Source organism: Dermacentor variabilis, chromosome 4 (genome assembly GCF_050947875.1).
Source record: "Dermacentor variabilis isolate Ectoservices chromosome 4, ASM5094787v1, whole genome shotgun sequence".
Classification (NCBI taxonomy): Eukaryota; Metazoa; Arthropoda; class Arachnida; order Ixodida; family Ixodidae; genus Dermacentor; species Dermacentor variabilis.
The window spans coordinates 90443772-90468770 of NC_134571.1; the positions used below are offsets into that span (position 1 = coordinate 90443772).

General features: G+C 46.6%; 1 protein-coding gene across 1 annotated transcript in view; it reads right to left on the minus strand.

Moving 5' to 3' along the window:
* Nucleotides 1–5361: 5361 nt before the first annotated feature.
* LOC142578273 (cell adhesion molecule Dscam1-like) overlaps nucleotides 5362–24999 on the minus strand; it is a 525316-nt gene continuing 505678 nt past the window's right edge. The window contains exons 25-27 of the mRNA XM_075687674.1: nucleotides 22724–22862; nucleotides 11419–11549; nucleotides 5362–8216 (exon numbers count right to left, since the gene is read on the minus strand). Coding sequence (XP_075543789.1) covers nucleotides 8143–8216; nucleotides 11419–11549; nucleotides 22724–22862 — 344 coding nt within the window. The 3' untranslated portion in view covers nucleotides 5362–8142. The remainder of the gene's footprint in view (nucleotides 8217–11418; nucleotides 11550–22723; nucleotides 22863–24999) is intronic.

Below are 24999 nucleotides of genomic sequence, written 5' to 3' on the forward strand. Positions count from 1 at the left end.
ATAGTTCTGTAGTGAGAGCGTTTTGCTATGAAGGCCACGTGGCTGCAGAAACATGGGTTAAAATACCAGTAGCTGTGGCAGGCAAAGCTTTGTTGTAAGTGCGGCAGCAATTATCAGGCTTCCAACCGCGCACTATAGCGACACTCGCATGTAAGGCCGATATATTGAAGTAATGAAATCGCTGAATATAATGCTCTATTCTGTCAGCAGGTTTACGTCACACACACACACTCGCACACACGTATATATATATGTATATATATATATATATATATATATATATATATATATATATATATATATATATATATATAGGTGCATTGAGATAATGAAGAGAGAGGGAGAAAGTAAAGGAACGGCAACGAGCTTAACCAGGAGCGGCTTGCAGGACTATTTAATAATCAAAATAATTACAATTTTATTGATACATTTTACCCGCCGCTGTGTACCTAGCACACAATTTAATTTTAAAAAATGTTCTGCAATCCACACCGTGAAGGTGGTTGGCCAGTGAAGCTGTGGTATCGCCTGGTCTGATTGGATTGACAATGTGACGTAGCCTTGAAATGGGTCCTGCCGAACCAGAGCACGACATCGTTGTTCGTGTTGACGTTAGTGTTCCTTTCATCGCTCATCGTATTCGCGCTGCTCTTCAGGTGTGCTAACTGTGCATGGCTTCTTTTGGGTGAAACCGCTCCATCCTACCTAGTCTCAAGCACGACGTCGTTGTGGATATTGGCGTTGCTGTTCCGATCGTCGCTCACCTTGTTCACGCTGCACTTCCAAAGTCATGGCTATAAGTGTTCTTTCCATAGTGCTATCAGAACACAAAGGAAATCAGCTGCTAGCCGTGTCCTTTGTAGTTACGTCACTCGATGCTTCGTATGCTACAGTAACCGCTTCCTGGTAACTGCAACTTATGCATCCGTAATCTTTACCCATAAACGCTTGCGACGAACACTATGCGCGAAGGCTATCTTTCTGGTTCTTTTTCTACTTTCCCTCGCACGGCCGGCGCCGCCGCTGCCGCGGATGGATGGATGGATGTTATGAGCGTCCCCTTTGGAATCGGTTGGCGCATGGGTTATTGCGCCATCAAGCTCTTGCTATTAAGCTGCCTTATATCCTACCTATTTTAAAAAAGAAAGAAAAATGAAAGAACAACACGATGAACTCCCACTACCAAATTTTCTGACCCCCTATTGTTAACTTTGCCTTTGTACGTCTCCGTTTTTGCCGTTTCCCTACTTCCATCAATCTTCCAATCGCCTCTTACTAAACGCTATTGCGAACGTGCTTACTTTTCCCTTGCTCTGGCTGAACCTAAGGGCTTCAAGGAGGCCAGTGGTGCCTAAATTGACCGCTGGTCTTCACATTCCAATAAAACATGCTCCATTGTTTCCCTAGCTTTACCGCAGCAAGCGTATCCTTCTTCTCCCTTCTTATATCTCGCTTTATGGGTGCGCGTTCCAAGGCATCCTGATCTCGCTTCGAAAATAATGGGCTTCCCTTTGAGTTATCTTAAATTGCTTCTTTGCTGATTTCGTTTTTTCCTCTTAAGTAGTTACTCATGGCACATTTCTTTTCGATTGCCGCCACCCATGAGATTATTTCAGCCTGTCTGACTTTCCGTTTGACATTCTTTGTTGCTGCGTTGCTCACCCTACAGGCCGCGTACTTGCTGGTAAGCTTCCTAGTTCTTTTCCTCCAGTGTGAATCAATGTTTTTCCTGGACAGATACCTCAACACTCTCCCAGCCCATTTACTTTCTTCCATATGCCTTAGTCGTTCTTCATAATCAATTTTACTGTGAGCTTCCCTCACTTTAAAACTAGTCCAGCCCATATCACCCTGCACAGCTTCATTTGTAGTCTTCCCGTGAGCGCCCAATGCAAGGCGTCCCACTGACCTTTGGTTCCCATCGAGTCCTGGTTGTACTCCTGATTTCAAGCAAACAACCGCATTTCCCAAAGTAAGTCCTGGAACCATTACAACTTTCCACATACCCTGGAGCACCTCGTACCTGTCGTATCCCCATAGCGCTCTGCGCTTCATTACGGCTGCATTTCTCGTCCCCTTTAGTGTTATTGCTTTTTCCTGTGTTTCCATATGTCTATTGCCTTCGTTTATCCATATAGCAAGGTATTTTTTTTACCCAAGTTATGGCCGGGCCCTGTATTGTCACTGTCTGTTCACTGCTTTGATTTAATACCATTGCGTCTGTGGATGCGCAGACGTGAGTGCCATCCGGTGGTGCGGCAAGGAACACAGCGGGGCACAAGGCGTGTACCTCGCGCTGTGATGGGTAAATTTTTGCCCAAGATCACGGCAAATGTGTTGGAAGGTAAAGGTATACAGTTTCACTGTAATACTAGTCTGGAAAGTTCACTCGAAAACGTCGCCTCTTAATGCAGAATATTATGGAACTTGGGCGACAAACTTCTTGGAACAAACCGGCGGTATCACTATTAGGAATTAAACAGCACAGTACGTTCTGTCCTAACATAAAGTTTCAGCAACATTTTTAGCGACAGGTGTCGGGACGCATGGTGAACTCGTTTTAATTGTGTCAAGAAAGAAACGTTGTTCTTGAGGATGTCATGCATCTGCACGACATGTTTCGATTAGTCTAACAGTGGGGTTCTTTGCGAGGTTATAGTGGCACAGAGGAATTGCTGGCCCTCTCAACATGGCGGTCAAGCGCCGCAGTATGTGCCTAAGTGTTGCTTTGCAACACTGATGCTAACGGAAAGGCTTTCTGTCGATTACCAAAGATGATTTAGAATGCGATCTTCTCCCCCACGAGAGATTTTTAGGAAAGAAAGAGCTCTTCCATGCAGTGCAGTCGTCGAGCCACCGAACGTGAACAGAGTGAACGCGATCTAGACGAGGCGTTTGTGTGTGCGGTTCCAGCCTTGTTACGTGGTAATTGAACCGATGTGTTGCCTGTGAGTACGGAAATTGCAGTGGTGTTTCCATACGTTTGTCGCACTGCTCTGACGGCGATGTGAATGAGCTGAAAAGCACCGACGAAACGCCCCTGTGTTACGGTGGTAGCTGTAGGCCTAGACTTGTGCTTAAAGCAGTCGACTGCTCCAAAGCCACTGTGTCGGCTGTGTAGATTGCGACAGAGTTGTTCAATGTGTTTGAACTCGTCGTACTTTAAGGTATATAGCACTCATGCTTACCTTGCAGCGTGCGTTCTACGCGCTCTGCCCGTACAAGCAAGAGCGATGCGCCTTGTTGTTGCACCTTGCAATTTTTGACTATCGCAATGCTGAGTGTTGGCGCGCTGTCGCTACCTCTCGGAAACTGGTCTTGCTGAAACTATCAGTTTCACGTGAGCAGGGTGCACTTTAGTATACCCGTGTAGTCTGTTGCATAAGTGCTGCATGTCGGAAACGTAGACGACATTCTTACGATCTGCTCATTTTACGTTTACCTGTGTAATGTTGCTGTAAGGAAATTGTCTACGTGTAATTATACCCCACATACTGGTCTAAATAAGAACGTTTATTCCCCGGATTCCTGTTAGTGTCTTTTGCGGCAAAATGAAGGCGGAATAGCGAAGATGACACGCTATGTTGCTTGAATAATTGTCTGGTATGCATCACACTTTTATGAACTCCTCGTTAATTGTCGGTCAAGTTTCAAACAAAGAAAGCATTTCGTGGTGCATGCATGTTAATGCTCCTTTTGGATGCTCTATTCCTTGTCCGAATCAGATGAAATCGCAATACACGTCTCCTAGTTCTTTGCCAAGTAGAAACGGTAGAAATTGTGGGAGCAGAACAACAGCTCATGCCGTCTACCGTAACAGCGGAAAAGCATGGCGCATGCCATGTTTCACGCACAGTCGAAGATTTCACCTTCACGGTGTTAGCCGGCGCCATTTTTTCTTTACAGGAAATTCTACACGTTTGCCAGGTGCTGTAGCAGGTGGGCGCCTACGGGCAAGTAATACACTGGACTGCGGTATTAAATCGTGTTCGCTACGAAATGGTAGTGTGAACGAGGCAGCGTTTTAGCCAAAATAGGCATGCATACCACTCGTGCCGCCCGTATTTTGATCGAGATGTCACACCACTGGTCTATGAAGTGGCCGCAGACCTAGGGAAAGTTTAGTGAAGTTGGGGGCTTCTGGTCCCTGTAGCCTAGGTACATCGTCTTTCTATGTCATCATCCTCCCTCATCACAGCTTTATGTTCCCGTTCCCCCTCCCCCTGTGAAGAGTAGCAGGCAGAGCGCGTTAGCTCAGGCCGGCCTATCTGCCTTCTTTCAAATAAATTCTCTCTTTCTTTCTCTTGAGCTCTCTAGGAAAGGTTTAATAACACGTTATTAGAATTGCTACTATATTCCTTATTAGATGTTCGTGCAAGCGGCCCTCCAGGTTGCACATGGTTTGCTACCCCGCACTTGGGCTGAGGGAAGTGGGGGAAAGAAGAAGAAGAAACGAAAGAAAGGAAGAAGTAAATGAAGAACAAGGGATGCGCGCACACTCACAGTAGTGTTTGCCGTGCTATCAGGGGCTGCGGCAGAGTTCAGTTGACTTCAAAAAGTGCACCAATGCTCTTGTGACCCGGATGACAGTCGAGGCCATCATCCCAGCATTTTTTCTTTCATGAGTGCTCTGTCGTCCCGTCGGCTTAAAGAAGCACGCAATGTCTATTTTTCATTGTCGAAAGAGGGCCATAAAATCCGATATGTTGTAGCCTCTCTTCGGAATCACAAGCGCTGCACGAGGAACTGTCCATCGTTTCTATATAAACGAAAAGAGTATGCCTTCATAAAGACGAGGCCCATTCACAAGCGACACAGTAAAGTTTGTCGCATCGAGACAGATGAGGCGGTAGTTGAAGCTGCAATGAAGGGTCAAGAGAATGTGGTCATGTGTTCGCACATTCCGGTTAATGAGTTCGAATTTTGTAAAGTTCTACGATGCGCAAGTAGGCGAAATTGCCACACTTCGCCAGGCCTTCACATGACACAGCCACAGACTGGATGTGGTTTGTCGCTTTATTAAAGTGAACGCAGATGCGCTCACTGGCAATACTTTGTGGGCTGAAACTTTGTGCTATCGTAAGCCAGCATTTTGGGGCGCAGAGTGTCTGCTGCGCCACAACTGCAGTGGTGCTGGTGGCCAAAGTTAGGGGGCCTGACGACGACGTGATAGGGACGACGATTCGAGGTAGAATGCAACCGCCATCATCGTGTCCGGTCTGACGGCCAGACGCAGCGGCCTAAATTGGGGTCTTTTAACGCTTTTGATAGCAAAATATACACTCCCCTTGAGTGAAGCCCAAAACAATAATTAAAGATCAATTTCACCAAGAACTCACAGAACCAACGTCACATGTTTTAATGAACCATCTTTTATAAACAATGTACATATTACAGCATATCAACGTTATACATGTTTTCTGTGACACAAATGGAAAGGCACCATTGCGCGTTCCTGAATTTTGTAGACAGATTGCGTTCGGAAAGAAAATTAATAAACGCGGGATCTCTCTGATCGGGAATTGTGGCGACTGCATTTATGGTCGTGTTCAAAAGAACGTGGGTCATTCTGGAAAAACGCAGAAAGTCAGCCGAAAGATTTCGAACGCCTAAAATTCACTACGATGACCAAGTGGGCAGTGCAACATGGTGACGTTTCGATGACTAGACGGTCAACGACAATGGATGGTATGCCTCGTTGCAATGTTTCCATGACTAGACTTGCCTTGCGATGCGGAACGTTTTCGCAGGGCAGTTTTTAGCACTAAAAATGACGCAGCACATGTTCGTTCACTTTCCACCGAACAAAAAAAAAGAAATAAAGAAGCGGCTTTACTTTGGCCATAAAGAATTTCCGTAAGGAAATGTGTTGAATGAGGAAGGAACCGAAATTGCCTTCTAATTGTGCCGCCAAAAAGGGAACAGCGAGTTTTGTGAAAAGAAACATGAAACTTATTGTCTCTAAACCGAACAAAATTTTTCTTTTATCACCATTGTTTCATCTCTTTCTTTTGTTTCTACAGTTTTCTGCAATGTTACTTTTTTTTACTTGCCTTCGCCAAGACGATTATGACCATAAATCCCTCTGGCGAAGCTTTCACTTCGGCCATAGATGCTTAACAGGATGTTGCACCATTAAAACACAAAAAACTATAAATTAGTTGTAATATTTAGTGAAAAATGTTCTCTAAAGGTGTGTCTACAATGTTGTCTATCCCCGCTTTGCGACTAGAAAAACGAAGAAATGAAAACAGGAGAAAGCATGGTGACAATATATGAAGTGCGTGATTTTGAAGGCATTACATAACGAAAGCCGGCATAAGCGCGCATGGGTTCTATCTTCATGTGATGCAATAGAGATTGCCACATTTGCTTTCTTTAATTAAGCTATAAAAATAGCGGTGAACCCCCCCCCCCCATTTTTATCAGAAAAGGGCTCAATTTAATTGCTAGATGCCTCATTCACTCTCGATAAATCGATTCCAAGCAATGCTTTTGTGTAGTATGTAAAATTTTATGACATACACGTAAGAACCCGATCACATACTGATTTAATGTTTCTAGGCGGCATATTTTTCGTCATAGGCATATACATTTTCAATTATGCTCCAGCTTTGAATTACTTCTCTTTTTAACTCGCTTCCCTGAAACTTTAAGTGATAGACAAAGTTAAAATAAAGAGAAATCAGACATCGTTTAGGCCTGCGTCGGCTTATTTTCGCGGTAATAGGGCACCTGGCTGTGTTAGAAAGCTCAAGCAAGAACCATGACCTCTTTTTTTATATGCGAAGTAGAGACAAAGTTACAGTGGTGCACAATGCTATAACGTTTGGCGTTCACGATGCCGGGATGCTGAAATTGCAAGGACAACACTCTTCTGCAAAAGGAATATTCCAAATCAATTTACTGTAAATGCTGCCTCTGCGTGCGATGTCAACAAACGTAAAAAATGGCAAAACAACATCGTAAAGACGTTAACACTCGTGAACAAGGCGCACAATCTTTTAGGCTGTTAATGTGTGCTGGCACCAGTCATCGTAAGCGCGTCCTTAGGGTTTCAATCTCCAATCTCTTTGCACTGGTACATTGCGTGTGCATAACGGCAGGGTACAATTTTTGGGGCTGTTGACACTGACGGTTGCGATGACTCTATAATGATTGGCAGTTTTCAAGGATAGAAACAGCTTGATAACAGCGCTAACCAGCAAGTGTGGCATCAACATTTCGTAATAAAGAAGACAACAGGCTTCCTTCTGGGTGACACAAGACTACAAATAATGATAGCACAAAAAGAACGTGCTATTTGAGCAGAACAGTTGGTGAAAGAAATTTCACAGAGATCTTTCCAGTTTCGATAGCCCTAACACATGATGTATTTTAACGCGGAAAATGTGCGGGGAGGGAAATTCCTCTCGCTTCTTCTATATGTTCTGCACATAAAATGTACGGAAATGCATCTCTAACTTGCAGTCCAACACATCACTTTACGTGAGACACACGATCTTTTTCTATATAATCGTTCATGTGCTTCTGGTAAGTTTTACAAACGTTGAAACGTCCAACAACAAACTGTGAACAAGCTCAGCACCTTGTGCTTGAGTTACCGTTTTTTTTTCTTGTGTCTTGTTTTTACAAGTGGGCGCGCTGTCACGTCGTCTTTTTGGAAGCACAACAGATGACCCAACGCTGGCAAGCAAGCGCAAAGCTCAAGGCGGCGCTGTAGTGTTCCTCGCTCACTCCGTAAGGGTCGTTTCGAACAGTGAAATACGATAAAAACACACGTCCGCTCAGTGGAATCGGTTAACGCGGTGTCTCAACAACGTTCACAAACTTCACAGAAGTACTTTTTTGATTCTCTTCTTCATTGTTTTTTTTTTCACTGGCCACGGACACAGGACCCGTCGACGGCTCTGGTGTGAACAGCTCGACCACTTGCACTCACTTATCACAGTGGTTGTTCGCGAGTGAGCACATTGTATGCAATACGACGTTCAAGTCGCGTGCACGTCCATATGCTTGAGCTGAAGCATCTGTCTCGGGGATTTCTCCTGGGCGCCGTTTTAAGACTCTGGAATCCGGGTGACACTCGGGCAACGACCGATGATCTCTCATCCATATGCGCGGTCACTTCAGCTCGAGGTCTCAGTGGTACGTCACATAGGACACGGCGTGCGCTGGTCTCGTTTTTCCGTACTGCACGAGCGAGAGGTTTCGGCCTGTAAATGAGATAAAACAGGAGCGCACTTTCAGAACTTCGGGGCAACGAACTTTGAACGCGATGCGCCTTGAAGGTTTGGTGACATTTTCGTGACTGCACGACAGCAATGTATAGATTCTACTATAGAACGTCTAGCTCACTCATACCACCACCGCATTGAGCTCGAGACGTCGTGGTGGAGCTGTTTTAGAAGTTGCTGGTATTTTCTTACACTATCTGAAGTTTTGAGGGCGTTGAAGTTTCTGTGCATACTCTCAGCGCATGCCGGTTTAACCAGCTGCTGCTCCAGAGGAGTCATTGTGTCAATTCTTGTCATAGCAGTGTTGGGCTACGCTTTCTTTAACAAAGTGTACCATTCTTTTATTGCTCTGGAACATGAGGCACATGGGAACATAGGGCTATCAATGAGTCATCTTACTCACAGTACGTTACAGGCTCCTTATCGGAGCATAGTGTAAGGGGTTGGGGCATTAACATGGTAATTATGACATCTGGGGATAAATATAGAAAAGAACGACATATATGTGCAGTAAAAAGCAAAGCGACAGTGAAAAAAAAAAACAAGGCAGCGCAACACGCGAAAAATAATTTAAGCGCACTGTTATTTGTTTGAGCGCGTTTTTTGTTTAGCGCAATCAGCTGAGTTAGTAAGAGACTTTCCAATCCCTACGAAATCTCGTGCCGTACGCCTGATGTGGCAGTTTCTGCTTGTGCCGCGACATTTATTGAAGAAATTGAAGGGTAAGCTGGAGGCAAAGCTTGCTCCTAAAAACAAGCGCGGCTCCTGATTCCGCATTATTGATTTACTCGACAAAATGTTAAATATCCTAAAAATATAGCATCAAATGTTGCCACGAAATGATATTATGCGAGTGGCACTTGTATGAACTGAGAAATGTACTTGCAGCCATTAAGTCATGCAATTAAACTGAGGACTGAATATTGCGAATTTTAGACACCTCCGCAGTTATAGAGTGAGCTGTGACATGTTTTCTCCGTGCTGCTGGTCAGAGATGTAAGCGGTTGAAGAAGACATTGAAACTTTCAGAAAAAAAACACGTTCTTATTCTTTTTTTTTAAACGAGGATAAAATAAAGAAACTGACCTTCCCCGTAGAATTCGTCTGCTGCGATGCGACTACTTTGACGTCTCTAAAAGCACCTGAATTCATCCACGTGGTGGCAAGGATTTTCCTTCAACCAACCCCTGAGCCCCTGAGCCTATCACACACTGCACATTCCCCCTTCCGCGGCATGTGAAAGAAATTGGTCCGTGTTTAGAAATGTGCATACCAAGCTACACAACAGGCTCACAGGGGATCGCGTAAAAAAGCTTGTGTACGCGCACTCTAATCTCAGTGTCCGGAAGGCTTCGTCCGCTGCACAGCGAAGCGTTGACGCGTCGTCGTCGTCGTCGTCGTCGTAAAACCCCACAATTTAAATAATCGTACTGCCACTACAGTTTTGAGTCTTACAGTTTCTGCAAAATTCTAACATGTTGCTGTCGCATTCATTGCTTCGCCCTTATGGTGAAGCCATAATGTTTTTGTCGGGGTTCTCAATATTGACACTGTAGACCTCTTGATTATTCTCAACTGTGTGGTTTTCGTATTAGACCACTCTGGCTGTGGAATAAAATAGCCATTATTTAAGAACGCCAACTGCTGGGCCCATTCGTTCATATTTGACAAATTGTATAGCGCGAACTAGAAAGACAACACTACATAGTGAATTAATTTATTTTATGCCTCTTTCTTATGTTGTTGCCATCGCTAGGGCAATAGACATTGTAGGGTGATAAACTTTTCTAGTTTTGTTTATTTATTGTTTTGCGCGAGATTAATTTTCATTGTGCCTTCCTATATTCAACACCTGAAACTCTCCTTTACAATTTATTTATGAGAAACGAATAATAAGCAGTACAACGCGGAACAGGGACAATGAGATATATTGAATTCAGAGGAGTTACTCGTTTACTCATGGTTTTAGTGGTTTTACATAGTAGGCATAGTCGCTGCACAATAAAGCGCACGTGACATCAAATATTAGACCCGTCACTTTCCTGGCTGTGCAGTTCAACATACGTGGCGTATTGTGAATAATAACAAACATAAAGCTTCACACTAGAAATTGCCAGAAGTAACGGTTAAACTGAGATTGTTTTGCTACCTCAGGAATGACACTTGACATATGGATGCGTGGGATATTCATACTTCTGGCTTCATACGTTCTGGCAGCGTTATTTGATAGGCTCTCTCTGCCTTTACGGGCCATTTCTCGAGCAATATTTTTCAATGCAAAGCATTCTTTGCGAACTTCAGCCACTTCAAATCTGCCCGTCCCTCCGTACATCCGTGCTGTCATCCGGCTCTCGCCTGTGATTCTCGCGTACTACCTGCGCCTAGTCAGAAGGTGCGCGTAAGAAGATCAGGGTATGTCGGCTGCGGAACAACGGATGGTGCTTTCCCCCCTTACGAACAGCTATTCAAAAGCAAGTTTTCCAACCTATGCATGCCAACCACTCCTGAAGCTCACAAAGAAGCACTTGGAAGACCGCAGCTTCGTCTAGAAATGCGTCAACTCGGACATTGCGTTCCCCAGAGGTTTACTTGAGCAATTAGAGCATGGCATGCGACTTGGGTACTACTTGGCGCACAGGAAGGGCACAATGATCGAACAGCTATGGAAAGCCCGCGCTGTTTCTTACCCTCGGTATGTGTGAACTCCACAATGAGCATCTGCTCGAAGTAATCGAGAAAGTCAAAGAGAATGTTGAGGTGCTCCGACGCAGGGTCGGCGCTATAACCAGCTACCTACACAATGGTTCGCATAACTTCGTTTCCTAGAGTACGTGGCATTTGCATAGTCTTTCCCTTTTTTTCGCATCAAAACGCAACAGACAATAGAACATTGTGCACATGCATAATCACTGCTAATTGTTTCATAAATAACGCAATATCTTGTTTCTAATGATAACGTTGCGAAGTTACGAAGATATTTGAAACAAGAGGGGCGAAGTTGAGGGAAACCTATTAACTAGCCATCATTCCCATACTACGGGCCACAATGACTATTGCTCCCGTAGACACAAGCGCCTGATTACCCTCTACTAATTGTTGTAGGAAACTCTGTGGTCACGCAATGCACGAAAAGGGAAAGAACAAAACCAAAGAATACGGCTTTCTAAGCAGAGTGACATACCCTTTTTAGAATATATCTGAAAGTCTCGGTCGCATTCGGCTTCAGACATTTCTAAGTTCTCCGACGTGGCAGTGTTGCCCTCAAACGGCCGGTTCTCCCCTTCGTCCAGGTTGCTGTCCTCGTCAGAGATCCTGCAATATTTAAATTTTGATTATCTTTTAAACCGAACCTTCTAATGCTACAAGCATCACTTTGCACGAACTAGCACACACCAGGAAAGGTGTGCTTAAAGAGATCACGAGCAAGAACGAAGGAAGAGGCTACAGCTATTGCAATATAACTAAAAGTTGTATCAGGGTTAAATTCTTTAATTTTGAAGGAATGTGAGGGAAATCTTTCATGACATGAAAACGAAAGAATAAGCACTGGTAAAGTATGGGAGTCACTAAAAATGAGGGAAATTTCGCTCACTCAAAATAACACCCAACGTAATATTGTCACGTAGTAGTGAGGGGGAAGAAAGCAGCAAAACTGGGAATGACAAAACTAGCGTTTTATTGGATAAACTTGTGCCCTCAAAAACAGGCTACACTCAAAGAATGGCGACAGCGGCGAACACAGTCGGTGATCGTCGCAAATATGATCAGCTGGTCAAGCGCGTCGGTTTTTATACATCAATCGTCGGAGGTTTCAAAGTAATCGCTGGTGCCCGCGTGTCTTCCATAAAGTTCTACATCATTCGCGTCTCGCATACATGGAATTAGATTACATAAGGTTCAGTGACAACAGACAGCAAAAAGAACCATCGATAATACTCGAGAAACCCCCGACACGTTCGGACGCGACCCGCGCTGAGCGACGAAATTTTTTAGACGGTTTATAGCGATCACCCGAAAAAGACAAGTAGAGGTGTCGATGCCCCCCTCTCAAAAAGCATCGACGCGATGCTGCAAACCAAACAGGAGAGCTAAAAACAAAAAGGACACCTGCTAACCAAAACCATCAAAACAACAAAGAAGCAAAGTCCAAAGTAATACAGTCCAAAAAAAGTCCAAAGTTCAGCTATGTAACGTCCCAAAGTTGCTTAGCGCTGGTAGGACGGCTGAAGCCGCACAACATGGACTATTTCAGGTCGTGAGCGGCGCTGCTGTGATAGCAAAATGCCGTCTGGCACGACCTCATAGTCGAGTGTGCTAATGCGCCGGATGATCTTATAGGGTCCAAAATAGCGTCGCAATAGTTTCTCACTGAGTCTTCGTCGGCGTATTGGGGTCCGAACCCAAACGCGGTGGCCGGGCTTGTACTCGACGTAGCGGCGTCGAAGGTAGTAGTGTCGGCTTTCAATGCTCTGCTGGTTCTTGAGCCGCAGGCGGGCGAGCTGTCGGGCTTCTTCGGCGCGCTCGAGATGGGTAGCGACGTCAAGATTTTCTTCGTCGGTGACGTGTAGCAGCAGCGCGTCGAGAGTCGCCATCAGGTTCCTGCCGTAAACCAGCTTTAACGGCGTGATCTGCGTTCTTTTTTGCACCGCCGTGTTGTAAGCGAAGGTTAAGTACGGCAGGACGGCATACCAGGTCTTGTGATCGACGTCCACGTACATTGCTAGCATGTCGGTGAGCGTGTAATCAGGCGCTCCGTAAGACCGTTCGTCTGCGGTGGTAGGCAGTTGTCCTTCTGTGGCTTGTTTGGCTGTACTGTAGAATGGCTTGGGTGAGCTCCGCTGTAAAGGCCGTTCTTTGTCAGTGATGTGGACTTCTGGGGCGCCACCTCGCAGCAGGCTGTTCTCGACGAAGAATTTCGCCACTTCGGCTGCGCTACCTTTCGGCAGAGAGAGAGAGAGATAGCAAAGAGAGGAAAGACAGGGAAGTCAACCAGACGAGCCTCCAGTTTGCTACCCTACACTGGGGGAAGGGAAAGGGGGAACAGAAAGAGGAAAGCGGGATAGAGGGAACACTGCCTGTGCATGCAGCAAAGCGCCTGGAAATCAGTCAAGTCAAACGAAGTGCTCCGTAAATACGTTAGGCTGCCGTCATTTTGCTGTCCGAAGCTGAGCTTGGTGCTTCATAGCTGGTGATGCACGTTGAAGTCATCAGTGAAGACCAAGGAGCCGGTAGGTGTCAGCAGTACGTTGCAGTGCGTGTCAGTGTATCTTTAAGCTAAAGCCCAGCCGTTCTGGCTTCGGTGCGAATATAATGATCCGGGTGAGCCATGATGCTTACTCAAGAGTTGCAAGTACTGAATGGAGATCCTTCAGCACTTGCATTGCATTTCGCACTGACGGAGTGTGCAGGTTATTTAAGAGCATTCGAATGGTACTCATCAGAGACCGGAGTATCATAACCACTTGCCGGTCTTCTTCGGGCAATTTGTCAGGAACCCGCGCTGTTCACTCTACAGCCGTGCGCAGCTGTATCACTTGACGTGGCTCTGGCTCCGGCTGTGGCATCAGCTGTGGCTTCGGTTGTGACTTCCGCTGTTGTTATGGCTTTAGTTGTTGCTTTAGTAGTGAGGCGCAAGTTGTATTGTTCTCCTCCATGACGTTGTCAGATTTACATTGAATTGCCCCAGGCCTAGGTGGCAGAGGAGGAGGTGTTGTCGGATGGGGCGTACTCTTCATAGAGGCATCAGTGTTCTTTGAAGTCCGGTGGCGTCGGGAGCGTCGCTTTCTAACGGCCACAACAGCTTCCCGACGAGACGAATGGTCTCTCACAATCTGCTTTCGGTAGAGCTTTCGTTTCAGCGAAGCGGGTGAGATAGTCCGTCGCCACGACGATCTAATTATTTCCGGCTGTTGGCGTCGGAAAGGGTCCCAACAAGTCCATCCCGATCAGTGGTTGAAATGGTTGGCAAGGAGGCTCGATCGACTGTAGTAATCCCGCTGGCCTTGTCGGTGGTGTCTTACGTCGCTGACAGTCACGGCATGTATTGACGTAACAGGCGACGTCGGCGGTCAGGCGCGGCCAGTAATATTTTTCCTGTATCCTCGATAGCGTCCGGGAGAATCCGAGGTGCCCAGCGCTCGGATCGTCATTTATGGCATGCAGTACTTCTGGACGGAGCGTTGAGGGAACAAGAAGAAGGTAGTTGGCACGGACTGGGAATAATGTCTTTTTTTACTAGTAGGTTGTTTGGAAGCGAAAACGAAGGCGATCCTCGCCTAAACGCCCAGAGAATAGCAGCGGTGTTCCCTTCCACATACTCAACACGGCCTTTTAGCTCCGGGTCTGCTCGTTGCTGTTTAGCGAAGTCTTCCGCACCTGTTACTCCAAGGAAGCCGTCGTCATCATCGTCGTCTTGCCGCGGCGGGTCAAGGGGCGCGCGTGATATGCAGTCGGCATCAGAGTGTTTTCGTCCGAACTTGTAGGTTGCAGTGATGTCATATTCTTGCAGTCAGAGGCTCCACCACGCCAGCCGTGCTGAAGGGTCCTTTAAGTTCGCTAGCCAACACATAGCGTTTTGGTCGCCGACTACTTTGAATGGACTGCCATATAGGTAAGGGCGTAATTTCGCTGTAGGCCAAATGACGGCGCGGCATTCCTTTTCGGTCGTAGAATAATTGCCTTGCGCCTTGCGCTTTCGATAGCGACCGGCTAGCGTAAGCTATGACCCGTCCAAGTCCGTCTTTCCTCTAGTAGTACGGCACCGAGGCTTAGCCTACTGGCGTCAGTGTGGATTTCGGTATCGGCGTCCTCGCCGAAGTGAGCAAGTACCAGAGACTACTGCATGCGTCTTTTGAGTTCTTGAAATACGTTGGCCTGCGGCGTCTCCCTATTGAACTCATCACATTTGGTTAGATGTGTCAGCGGCTTAGCGATGCGTGAAAGGTCCTTGACAAGGCACCTTTAGTAGGGACACATGCCAAGGAATCTACGCACTGCGTTGTTGTCGATGGGATTTGGGAACTTTGCGATGGCAGCAGTCTTCTGCGGGTCGGTGCGGACGCCAGACTGGCTGATGACGTGGCCTAGGAACAGAAGCTCATCGTAAGCGAAGCTGCACTTTTTTGGCTTCAGAGTGAGCCCTGATGACTTGATGGCCTCTAGAACTGTCTCAAGCCGCCTTAGGGGATCTTCGAAATTTCCGGCGAGGACGACAACGTCATCCAAGTAAGCAAGAAAGGTCTGCCACTTCAATCCTTTTAAAACCGTGTCCATCATGCGCTGGAATTTTACAGGGGCCGATTACTGTTCAAATGGAATAACCTTGAACTCATAGAAGCCCTTTGGCGTGATGAAAGCGGTCTTTTCGCGACCTTTAGTGTCGTCTACTATTCGCCAGTAGCCAGACTTGAACTCCATTGACGAGAAGTATTCAGTGTTGCAGAGCCGATCCAATGCACCGTCTATCCTTGGGAGAGGGTATACGTCCTTCTTCGTGATCTTATTTAGTCGAAGATAAACGATGCGGAAATGTAGGGTTCCGTCTTTTTTTTTTCAACCAAGGCTAGAGCAGATGCCCACGGGCCCTTCGACGGCTGGATGATGTCGTCGTACAGCATTTCGTCGACTTGTTGCCTAATAGCTTCACGTTCTCGCGTCGAAACTCGATAAAGGCTCTGGTGGAGTGGTCGAGCGCACTCTTCGGTTATTATGCGATGCTTTGCGACTGGTGGTTGTCGAATCATCGATGGCGTCGAAAAGCAGTCTTTGTATCGTCGGAGCAGACTTCTGAGCTGTTGCTGCTTAATCTTCGGGAGGCTTGGATTTATGTCGAAGTCTGGTTCAGGAACTATGGTCGCGGGGGTTGATGCGGCAAAATCCGAGAGAACAAACACGCTGCTGGTTTCCACAATTTCCTCAATGTACGCGATCGTCGTGCCCTTGTTGATGTGTTTGAACTCCTGGCTGAAGTTTGTCAGCATCACTTTCGCTGTCCCTCCGTGCCGTCGAAGGATCCCTCTCGCGACGCAAAGTTCACGGTTCAGCAACAGACGTTGGTCACTCTCGATGACGCCTTTTACATATGCGCGAGTTTTGGTGGCAACGGAAATAACACTGCTGGAGCGAGGCGAGATGCTCACTTAATCTTCGAGCACACTCAAGCCGTGGTGACTACGAGAGCTCTGCATCAGTATCGCTTGATCTCCCGACAGCGTTATCGACGTTGACTTCAGGTCGATGATTGCACCGTATTGGTTGAAGAAGTCCATGCCGAGAATTACGTCTCGTGAACACTGTTGGAGGATAAGGAAGGTGGCAGGGTATGTCCGGTCATGCATGGTAATTATTGCCGTGCATATTCCAGCCGGCATTATGAGGTGTCATCCAGGGGTCCGAATTTGAGGGCCTTTCCATGCAGTCTTAACTTTTGTCAACTGGGCGGCGATGGGTCCACTCATGATGGAGTAGTCGGCTCCTGTGTCCACCAAGGCGGTGACTGCGGGGTCGTCGAGAAGCACGTCGAGGTCGGTGGTTCTTTGCCTTGCATTGCTGTTAATCCTTGGCGTAGGATCACGGCTGCATAGCGTTGACTTGTGGCTGGTACGTGGCGTCGTCAGGTCACCTTTCGTCAGCGTATTCTTTGCTTCCAGGCTTCCGCGGGATGGCGGCGTGTCGTTGTGATGTTGTCGAGATAGTCTCTTCGGCGTCTTTGTCGTCGGCGGAGTATCTTCGTCAGTTCGACGAACAGCAACCGCACCTCCATCGGTTGCTGTGTTTAGTTTTAGAAATATGGGCTCGCATACCGGCCCCGGCCTGGCCCAGTGTATGGTTGGCGTTGCGGCGACATATAGCGGCCTTGTGAAGGCGAACGGGACGGTCGTCGAGAACTCCACTGAGTGGCGGCGAGTTAATCGGCGATGTCACGAGGGCGCTCTCCAAGCTGTCAACGCGGCGCGTAGGCGGCGAACCCTCTCAGTGCGAAATCGCGGTGTGAGCAACGGCGGTATACATGGCCGGCTTTTCCGCAGTGATAGCAGCGCGGGCGGTGCTCAGGGGCTCGCCAGGTGTCCGTCTCCCTGGTGTACCTGCGCTGGGCGACGGGTGGACGGGCTGGCGGCAGCGGCGGTGGACGACGGAATTGCGGTGTTACAGGGCTCTGGCCCCGGCACAGAGGGCGACCTTAACGGCGGGCGACGGCGGCGTAGGTCATCGCTTCCAGTACGGGAGGCGGCAAAACTGGCTGCACTTTGGAAACGCCCTGTGACCGTCGATGTTCATCCTTGACCATGTCAGTGACCGAGGACAGCTGAGGTTGCGACGAAGGTAACATTTTGCGCAGCTCTTCGCGCACAATGGCCCTGATGGTCTCTTGGAGTTCACCGGAGTCCAGTGCTGGGATGGCGCACTGCGGTGTGAGCGCTTGGCAGTTACATTGTCTAGTGCGCATTTCCAGAGTTTTCTTTCAATTGTTGCTGCCCCTGTCAAGAACTCAGCTACAGTCTTCGGTTGGTTGATGATCAGTCTGGTGAAATGTTCTTGCTTTACGCCTCGCATCAAGTAGCGGACTTTTTTCTCTTCGCACATTTCCAGGTTGGCGTGCCGGAAAAGGCGGGCCATATCTTCCGTGAAGCTGGCGATGGTCTCATTGGGTAGTTTCCCTTGGGTTTTCAGCACATCGGCTCTTTCTTTTCGGATAACACTCGTGAAGGTCCCCAGGAAGTTACTGCGGAACGGGTCCTACGTTCTAAGGGTGGACTTCCGGTTCTTGAACCAAGTACTCGCGGCATCTTCCAAGGAAAAGTACACATGGCGTAGCTTATCCTGAGACGTCCAGTTATGGAAGGTCGAGATCCTTTCGAAGGTTTGGAGGCAGGTTTCCAGATCCTCCGACATAGCTTCACGGAAGGTAGGGGACTCATCTGGCTTGTTGAAGCATGATGGGTGGCGCTGGGACTGCCAGTGTGGTTGTTGAGCTGGCCATGGTCTTCCTGGTCGTATCAGGCAGAATTCCGTGCACCAGGGGCAGACCTTGCAGCCTGCGGCTAGCTCGCTGGTCTTGGGCGAGGTTGGTGTTGCCCTCGGGCTTCGGGCTGGGATCGCGGCTTTGCGGGGTCGTTCGGTACATGAAAGCACTAGCAAATCCACCAGATGTCACGTAATAGTGACGGTGAAGAATGCACAAAAACTGGGAATGACGAAACTAGCGTTTTGTTCGGCGAACTTGTGCCCTCAAGAACAGGCTACGCTCAAGGAACGGCGACAGTCGGTGATCTTCGAAAATCTGACCAGCGCGTCAAGCGTGTCGGCTTTTACACATCAGTCGTCGAAGGTTCCAGAGTCCATTCGCGTCGCACCATTCGCGCACATTCACGTCGCACATACATGAAATCAGAATACACAAGGTTCGGTGACAACAGACAGCAAAACGAACCATCGATAACACTCGAGAAACCCCCGACACGCACGGGCGCGTTCCGCGCTGAGCGGCAAAATTGGTAAAACGGTGAGAAGCGGTCACCCGAAAAAGACAAACAAGTACACGGGTCAATATTCACAATTACATTAAGAAAACTAGAAGCCGTTAAATCAAGAGAAAGCAGGCCAAGAGAGCGGGTGCATGTGCGCGTCCACCTCGTACTTCTGTGTACCGGCGATGCTTATACTTCCTATAATCCCGTAACACCGCCTTTTCAGCATCTAAGCTAAATACAGTTATAGCTTTGCTAAAATTTCACAGGCCCTCGTACTACACCTGATATATTCTGAAGCGATAACATTACCAGTATCAGCCAACCCATGCCTTTGGTTGGACAGCCTCCACAATCTGTTACCTTTATTTGGAGCAGGCACCAATTGTGAAGGTCGGTGGCTGTTCACTATAATGCTATCGCATTAAAAAGTTGGAGAAGAAACACTGATTTTCGACTTAAGAACGAAATCTGCGCTCACATTCCCAAAAAGCTCTTACACTTCTGTAGGAGCAAATCCTAGCCAATTTTGATGCTGGACATAACATTGCCGAAGGTGGCCTTCTCATGGCGGAGACCACATATGAACGAAAATCTTTGTGCATACGCCCCCTGACTCCTAACCTTGTCGAATTATTTTGTCACCCATCATGCTTAATGTTATAACAAAAAATGGAAACGTAAGCGGTGATGCATTGTTGAGCTAGAGTGTTTTGCACAAAAGAAAACTAGGCTATTTGCTTTTGGGGAATGTCATTGCCGGTGTTGCCTTATGTAAGCATGGCAGTGTCAACCAACTCTTATCGCTTCACACTTCCGTGTGTAGCATAATAGGCAAGAAAAGTAACCCAAGATGTGGTTCGAGGTTTTGCACAACAAAGCAGCAGAGAATGACGTGCTGTTTCTGCATTTGCGTTGCAAGACAGCGTCGTTTCTAGGCAACACAATCACACAGACGTAAGAACAATGCTGCAGTAGCTAGCGCGTTTGCAGTGTATTTGTGGAAGGGCGTGCTTCAGAAGAATCGATCGGTATTGAGCCATGCGGTCTGTGTAATCTCTGCTTGTTTGTTGCTGAATTCAACGTGACCTATATCCTCATATTCTATTTGCATTTATAGGTGACGCAGTGCGAAATTTATAATGAAATGAAAAAAAGAGAGAGAAGGACTAAAAGTTGCGTGTCCGCTGCCGTCCAATGTACTCAACCGCTTCTAAATTTCTAAACAAGGCCAGTATTCACAAAAAGCTCTTACGCTAAAATTCTTTGTAATATTCCGGCTAATCATAACTTTGAACATATTTGTGAAGGCAATTGGCCAATCGCCAATAACGCTTACGAAGTTTAAGCTTTGCGAATTTGGCCCCAAGGGATGAGCGGTCAAACAGTCGAATGCTATGTGTAAATAAACTACTAGAAACTTGTGTGTAAAATACTAGAAACTTTCTGTAAAGAACGGTAAAGAACAGAGGCAAAAAAGAACTATTTTCAATTTGCAGAAAAATATTCTCTGTAATAATGCAAAGGCAGTATATGTCCCATGACGCAGAAAAACCGGCACTGTCCGCAACGAGTGGTAACAAAGATAACCATCTTGATCAGTGACGTCGTCAGCGTCTTGTATGAAGTCACTAGCAATATAGAATTGAAGTTAGAACAAGTTAGAGTAAGGCGAGTTAAGTTGCAGTAAAGTGAATTAAGGTGAAGTAAAGTGTGCGAAGATAAATTAGTCTATTAAGGAGAATTAAAGCGGATTAAATTGATTAAGGTGGATTAAGGCGAATTAAGGTTGGTACAAATTACAGCAAGGTGGATTAAGGTGCATCAAGCGTGGTACAAATTAGAGCAAGGTGGATTAAGGTGTATTAAGGGCGGTACAAATTAGAACAATGTGGATTAAGGTGGACTAAGGTTGGTACAAATTAGAGCAAGGTGAATTAAGGTAGATGGGTACTAATTTGAGTAATGCGGATTAAGGTACAGTAACTTTTTCTTGGGCGAGTTGGTGTTTGCTGAACGGTACGATATTGTAGCGCAAAAAAACCCAGAAAAAGAAAGATTCCAATTGACAGACAGAAGAGGAAGAAAGACGGTGATACAAGGGGGATTACAAATAAACGCTAGAATTACAGTGAAGCGCTACAATTAAGGTGGATTAACGTGGAGTTGTGAAGAACACGTGACAGTGTACGGCGTCACGTATCAAGGACGTAACCAATTAACTGGACAAGTAATTATGCTTTCGGATACTTAAATGATCATCGGTTTGTTTTGGGGAGGGGGCTTTGCGACATAACAAGTATTCCATTCAAACACCCAGAGAGATAGCGCAAGATGAAAATATTCACCGCTTGGGGAACCATTGCCTGGACGCTGCTTCCGCTTCTTAACTAAAATAATCAAATTCAGCTTCTCAATTCAGCGTCTTGACTAAAATAAATAGGTTACCCATGCCTCATCCAGTATCTTATTGTTTACTGATTTCGCTTTGATTTAAGCACCTTGCTTGTTTTTTTTTTTGCATGCGAAGAACGAAAGGTTATCCACCCGTAGTCTATACCTCGCACATCAGGTGATAAGCACAGGACCATTACGCACCGGGGATCATTTCTTGTGACACATTTCGTTGAAGTGTTTAGGCCCCGCTCGGCTATTTCTTGATGATCTAGGGATCTTGTTTTGCGGCAAATATCGAACTTTGCATGAATGCGGACAATGCGCGCTCACCAGCCAATAAGTACAAGGCTCTTTGCTACCACGCACGGAGCAAGATAACTGAGGAGGTAAAACTTCCCCCTCCCGCCGCGTTCAGATAATGTCATGATTAGGCCACGTCCCGCGCTCTGCGAACTGGCGTGTCCGATGCTCCATCTGTCACAGGCAGTTGAAAACGTTGCCCGCTCCAGTCAGGGGCGCGAGATTTCATGGTGGGCCAGCAAAATCTCGGAGGCCGGGGCTTCGCGCTCTCGCGTCAGTTTCGTCAGCCGTGTGCCGAAGCACGTCAAAAGCACGTGCAAAGCGTTGCGGTCACGAACATGGCACAGATAACCAGCTGTGTGGGCGTGGCTTCGATGCACAACTGTGCATGAGCAAGTGATTGGATGAATAAGGCTTGTTGTTGGGCTAGCTGGTTCATATAGTTGGCGCATACAGCAGACGAGATCTTGCTTTGTGATGTGGACGAGGGCCACCGGTCGCGCAGCAGCACGTATGCAGACCGACATTTACCTCCGTGCCATCTACAGCACGTTGCTCCAAACGGGTTTCCTCCTCGCCATATGTGTGACGTTTAATAGCCGCTCGCCGGCACTAGCGCGGATGGGATGATTCCTCTCCTTAGTTATCTTCTTCCGTAGTCTCGTGTATTCATTGGTGCACTTCAAAGAAAGTGAAATGTAATCACTATCGTAAATGAAAAACTAAGCGCCATATAAAAAATATCTAAGCATTTTCGACTAGCGAGGAGTACAAATGATTAAAATTTTGGATACGAACTTTGCACGGAATGAACTAATGTTGTCGTTATTGAGGGGAACAGAATTTCAAACAGCATTATCTTTTATTGCACGTAAAGCAAATAAATAGCTGCAAGTGAATAATTTTACTTCAATCATGAATACGAAGCGTTGTACAAAAAATGATAATATTTCGCCGTCCATCAACGAAGCTATAAAGGCGAATAGTTGCCCCGGTTGATTCTACCACCTTCGGTGTGCCTGATAAACGGTCTGATGAGGCTTATATTTATTTTACATTAAAATTAATTTGTATGGTCAAGAGGAAATGGCTTCGCATCATCACATAAAGTACAACAACGTACCGGCTTAGCGCAGGCCGATGCAAGACATTTGAGCCATTCGCGAAACCTCAGGTACTGTAGCGGCAGTGAGGTTAAGGTATAGTGGTTCAACGAGTCAATGAAAGAACGAGTTTTGCAACTTCACTATGTGCCACGCGTCTTGGTGGTTCTTTTGTGAAATTTAGTATCACGGGGAATACAGTTTCGACGGTATACGTTACCTCTCTGTAGGTTTCTGCTCGGCCTTTTGTCCATACAGGCTGAAATGCTGCCTGGGTAGTCGATCATACCTTGCTTCGGTTGCGTTGTACGATGCTCGTTCCAGGAGGAGCTCGTCCCAGTGCCCTTCACCATCCGTCGCTGAAAAAAAAGCATAATTACCACTTAGGTTAACCTCATAATAGGAGAACGTTTATAAAATGCGGGGCAAGTGTAATCGAGAAATCCAGGGTACCAATTTACAAAGCTTCTATTTCGTAACTGCTCCTTTGCCGTTGGCTAGCCGCCTTCGCTAATGATATGCCGAGCATTAGGGCTTGCTGTAATTCGCTCTTACGAACAATTCTAGCAGAAGGGCATTTTGTGAATACGCGCTCAGGTGCCTTTGAGAGAGTTCAAATGATCTTGTTTGAATACCTACGCCGTGGCTTCAGCATACTGAATTAACAGGAGACAAAGTCTAACCACAGCATAAAGACCAACGGTGAAAAAAGAAAGAAAGAAATAAAACAGGATTAGAGGTTTTACCAGTGTCTTTTTGTGTAGGTAATTTCATGCACAGTGAACTGACGTGAACACAGTACGAACTAGCACACTAATTTAGAAGCTCTATGCAGTGCTGCCTCAACAAAGTGCTTTTCGTCTAAACGATGCAGACTTGGGTCAGGGCTACAGTCAGGACTCAAGGCTTGTCGATATAGCATAAGTTATCATCCAATCTTTGCACGCACCCATCCGGCAACTTGCGGCAAAAATGCGGTGGCGTCCCACTTATTATTGTTACAGAAAACTTTGCGAGCGGCGGGAGAAAACCGTGCGGCTCCTGGTTGCCTATGCAGCAGCAGCTGGGCGTCTGTGAAGAGGTTCACTCGGTTGTCCGAAGATGTTCAGTTTTAAAGCTTGACGTTCTCTGCGAACACTCCCGTACGTTCCTTGTTTTTAGAAAAAGTTTATTCAACAAGGGACAATACGAAGAATGAGTCACAATCACGGCACATCTATATACCAGGACGATCACATGTACAAAGTGCGAAGCACTGTATACACGGCACGTTTTCAAAGAAGTGTCCGAGTCCTCACTCACTAACACATAACCACATAGACCCACGCAGCACACAGTTACACCTAAACTAATTGTCACGTTGTGTAAAATGATGTTGATATATACAGTGTACAAAATAGTTATGTACAATGATGATGCGACAGAAACATTTAACCTAATTTTGTAGTGTTGCTATGAGATGCGTATATACAAAAATGATCAGGTATACGAGATCACGCACACGCAGAAGTAACAGGCACCTACCATTGTGAGCACATTCAGTGAACACCTCTGATGACCTTACAGCGGGTGTGTTCAGAAAAAGTTTATTCTGACAAGAGACGATACGAACACTGAGTCATAATCACGGCACAATTCCACCGGGACGATAACATATAAGAAACAAAACAGCACGTTTTCAAAGTAAGTATTGTCCGAGTCCTCACGCACCAACGTATAAACACATATACCCACGGAAAGGCACATTTACACATAAACTGAATGCCACATGTACAAAATGATTTTCAATATATACCGTGTACACAATGGTTATGTACAATTATGATGTGATAGAACACTTTACACAATTTTGAAGTGATGTGCACGAGATGTGTATATACAAAAATGACCATGTATACGAGAGGACACATACACAGGAATCACGGGCACCTGCATTATATGTGCATTAAGTGAATACTTCTGATGCTCTGGCTACAAGAACCAGGCTGGTCGAAAATTCAGCCATACGCGTCCGTCAGCCACCGACAGGAAACGGCATGACCACTGTCGAAAGAACTTTTCTTTTTCAAGGAAGAACAACTTCTCCAACAGAAATGACAGTAGCTCAGAGTAGAGCCTCCCCATAAGTGGAAGCAGAGCGCGGTGACGACGTCCCGTGGCAACTGCCTCGCACCGGTTACACCATAGACAGAAGGCCACCGCAGCAATTAAAAGTGGCGCGAAGCAGCCACGTGAACAGCGACCAGATGTAATAAAGCGGTTAACTCCAAGGCCACGAAAACCAGTATGCACGGCCCTCGAAAATATCCTGGCAGCGACGAATTGCAGCAGTACATGTTTATTGGATTCTTGAAGGGGGCAAATGGGACACAGTGAAGATGGGACAACGGCCCACCGCTCAAGCCTGTCCCGAGTTGGAAGCACTTGTCACCCTAGACACCACGTGAAGTCGCGTAGGTGGCCAGCAAAAATGACGCCGTTATAGCATCCCACGAC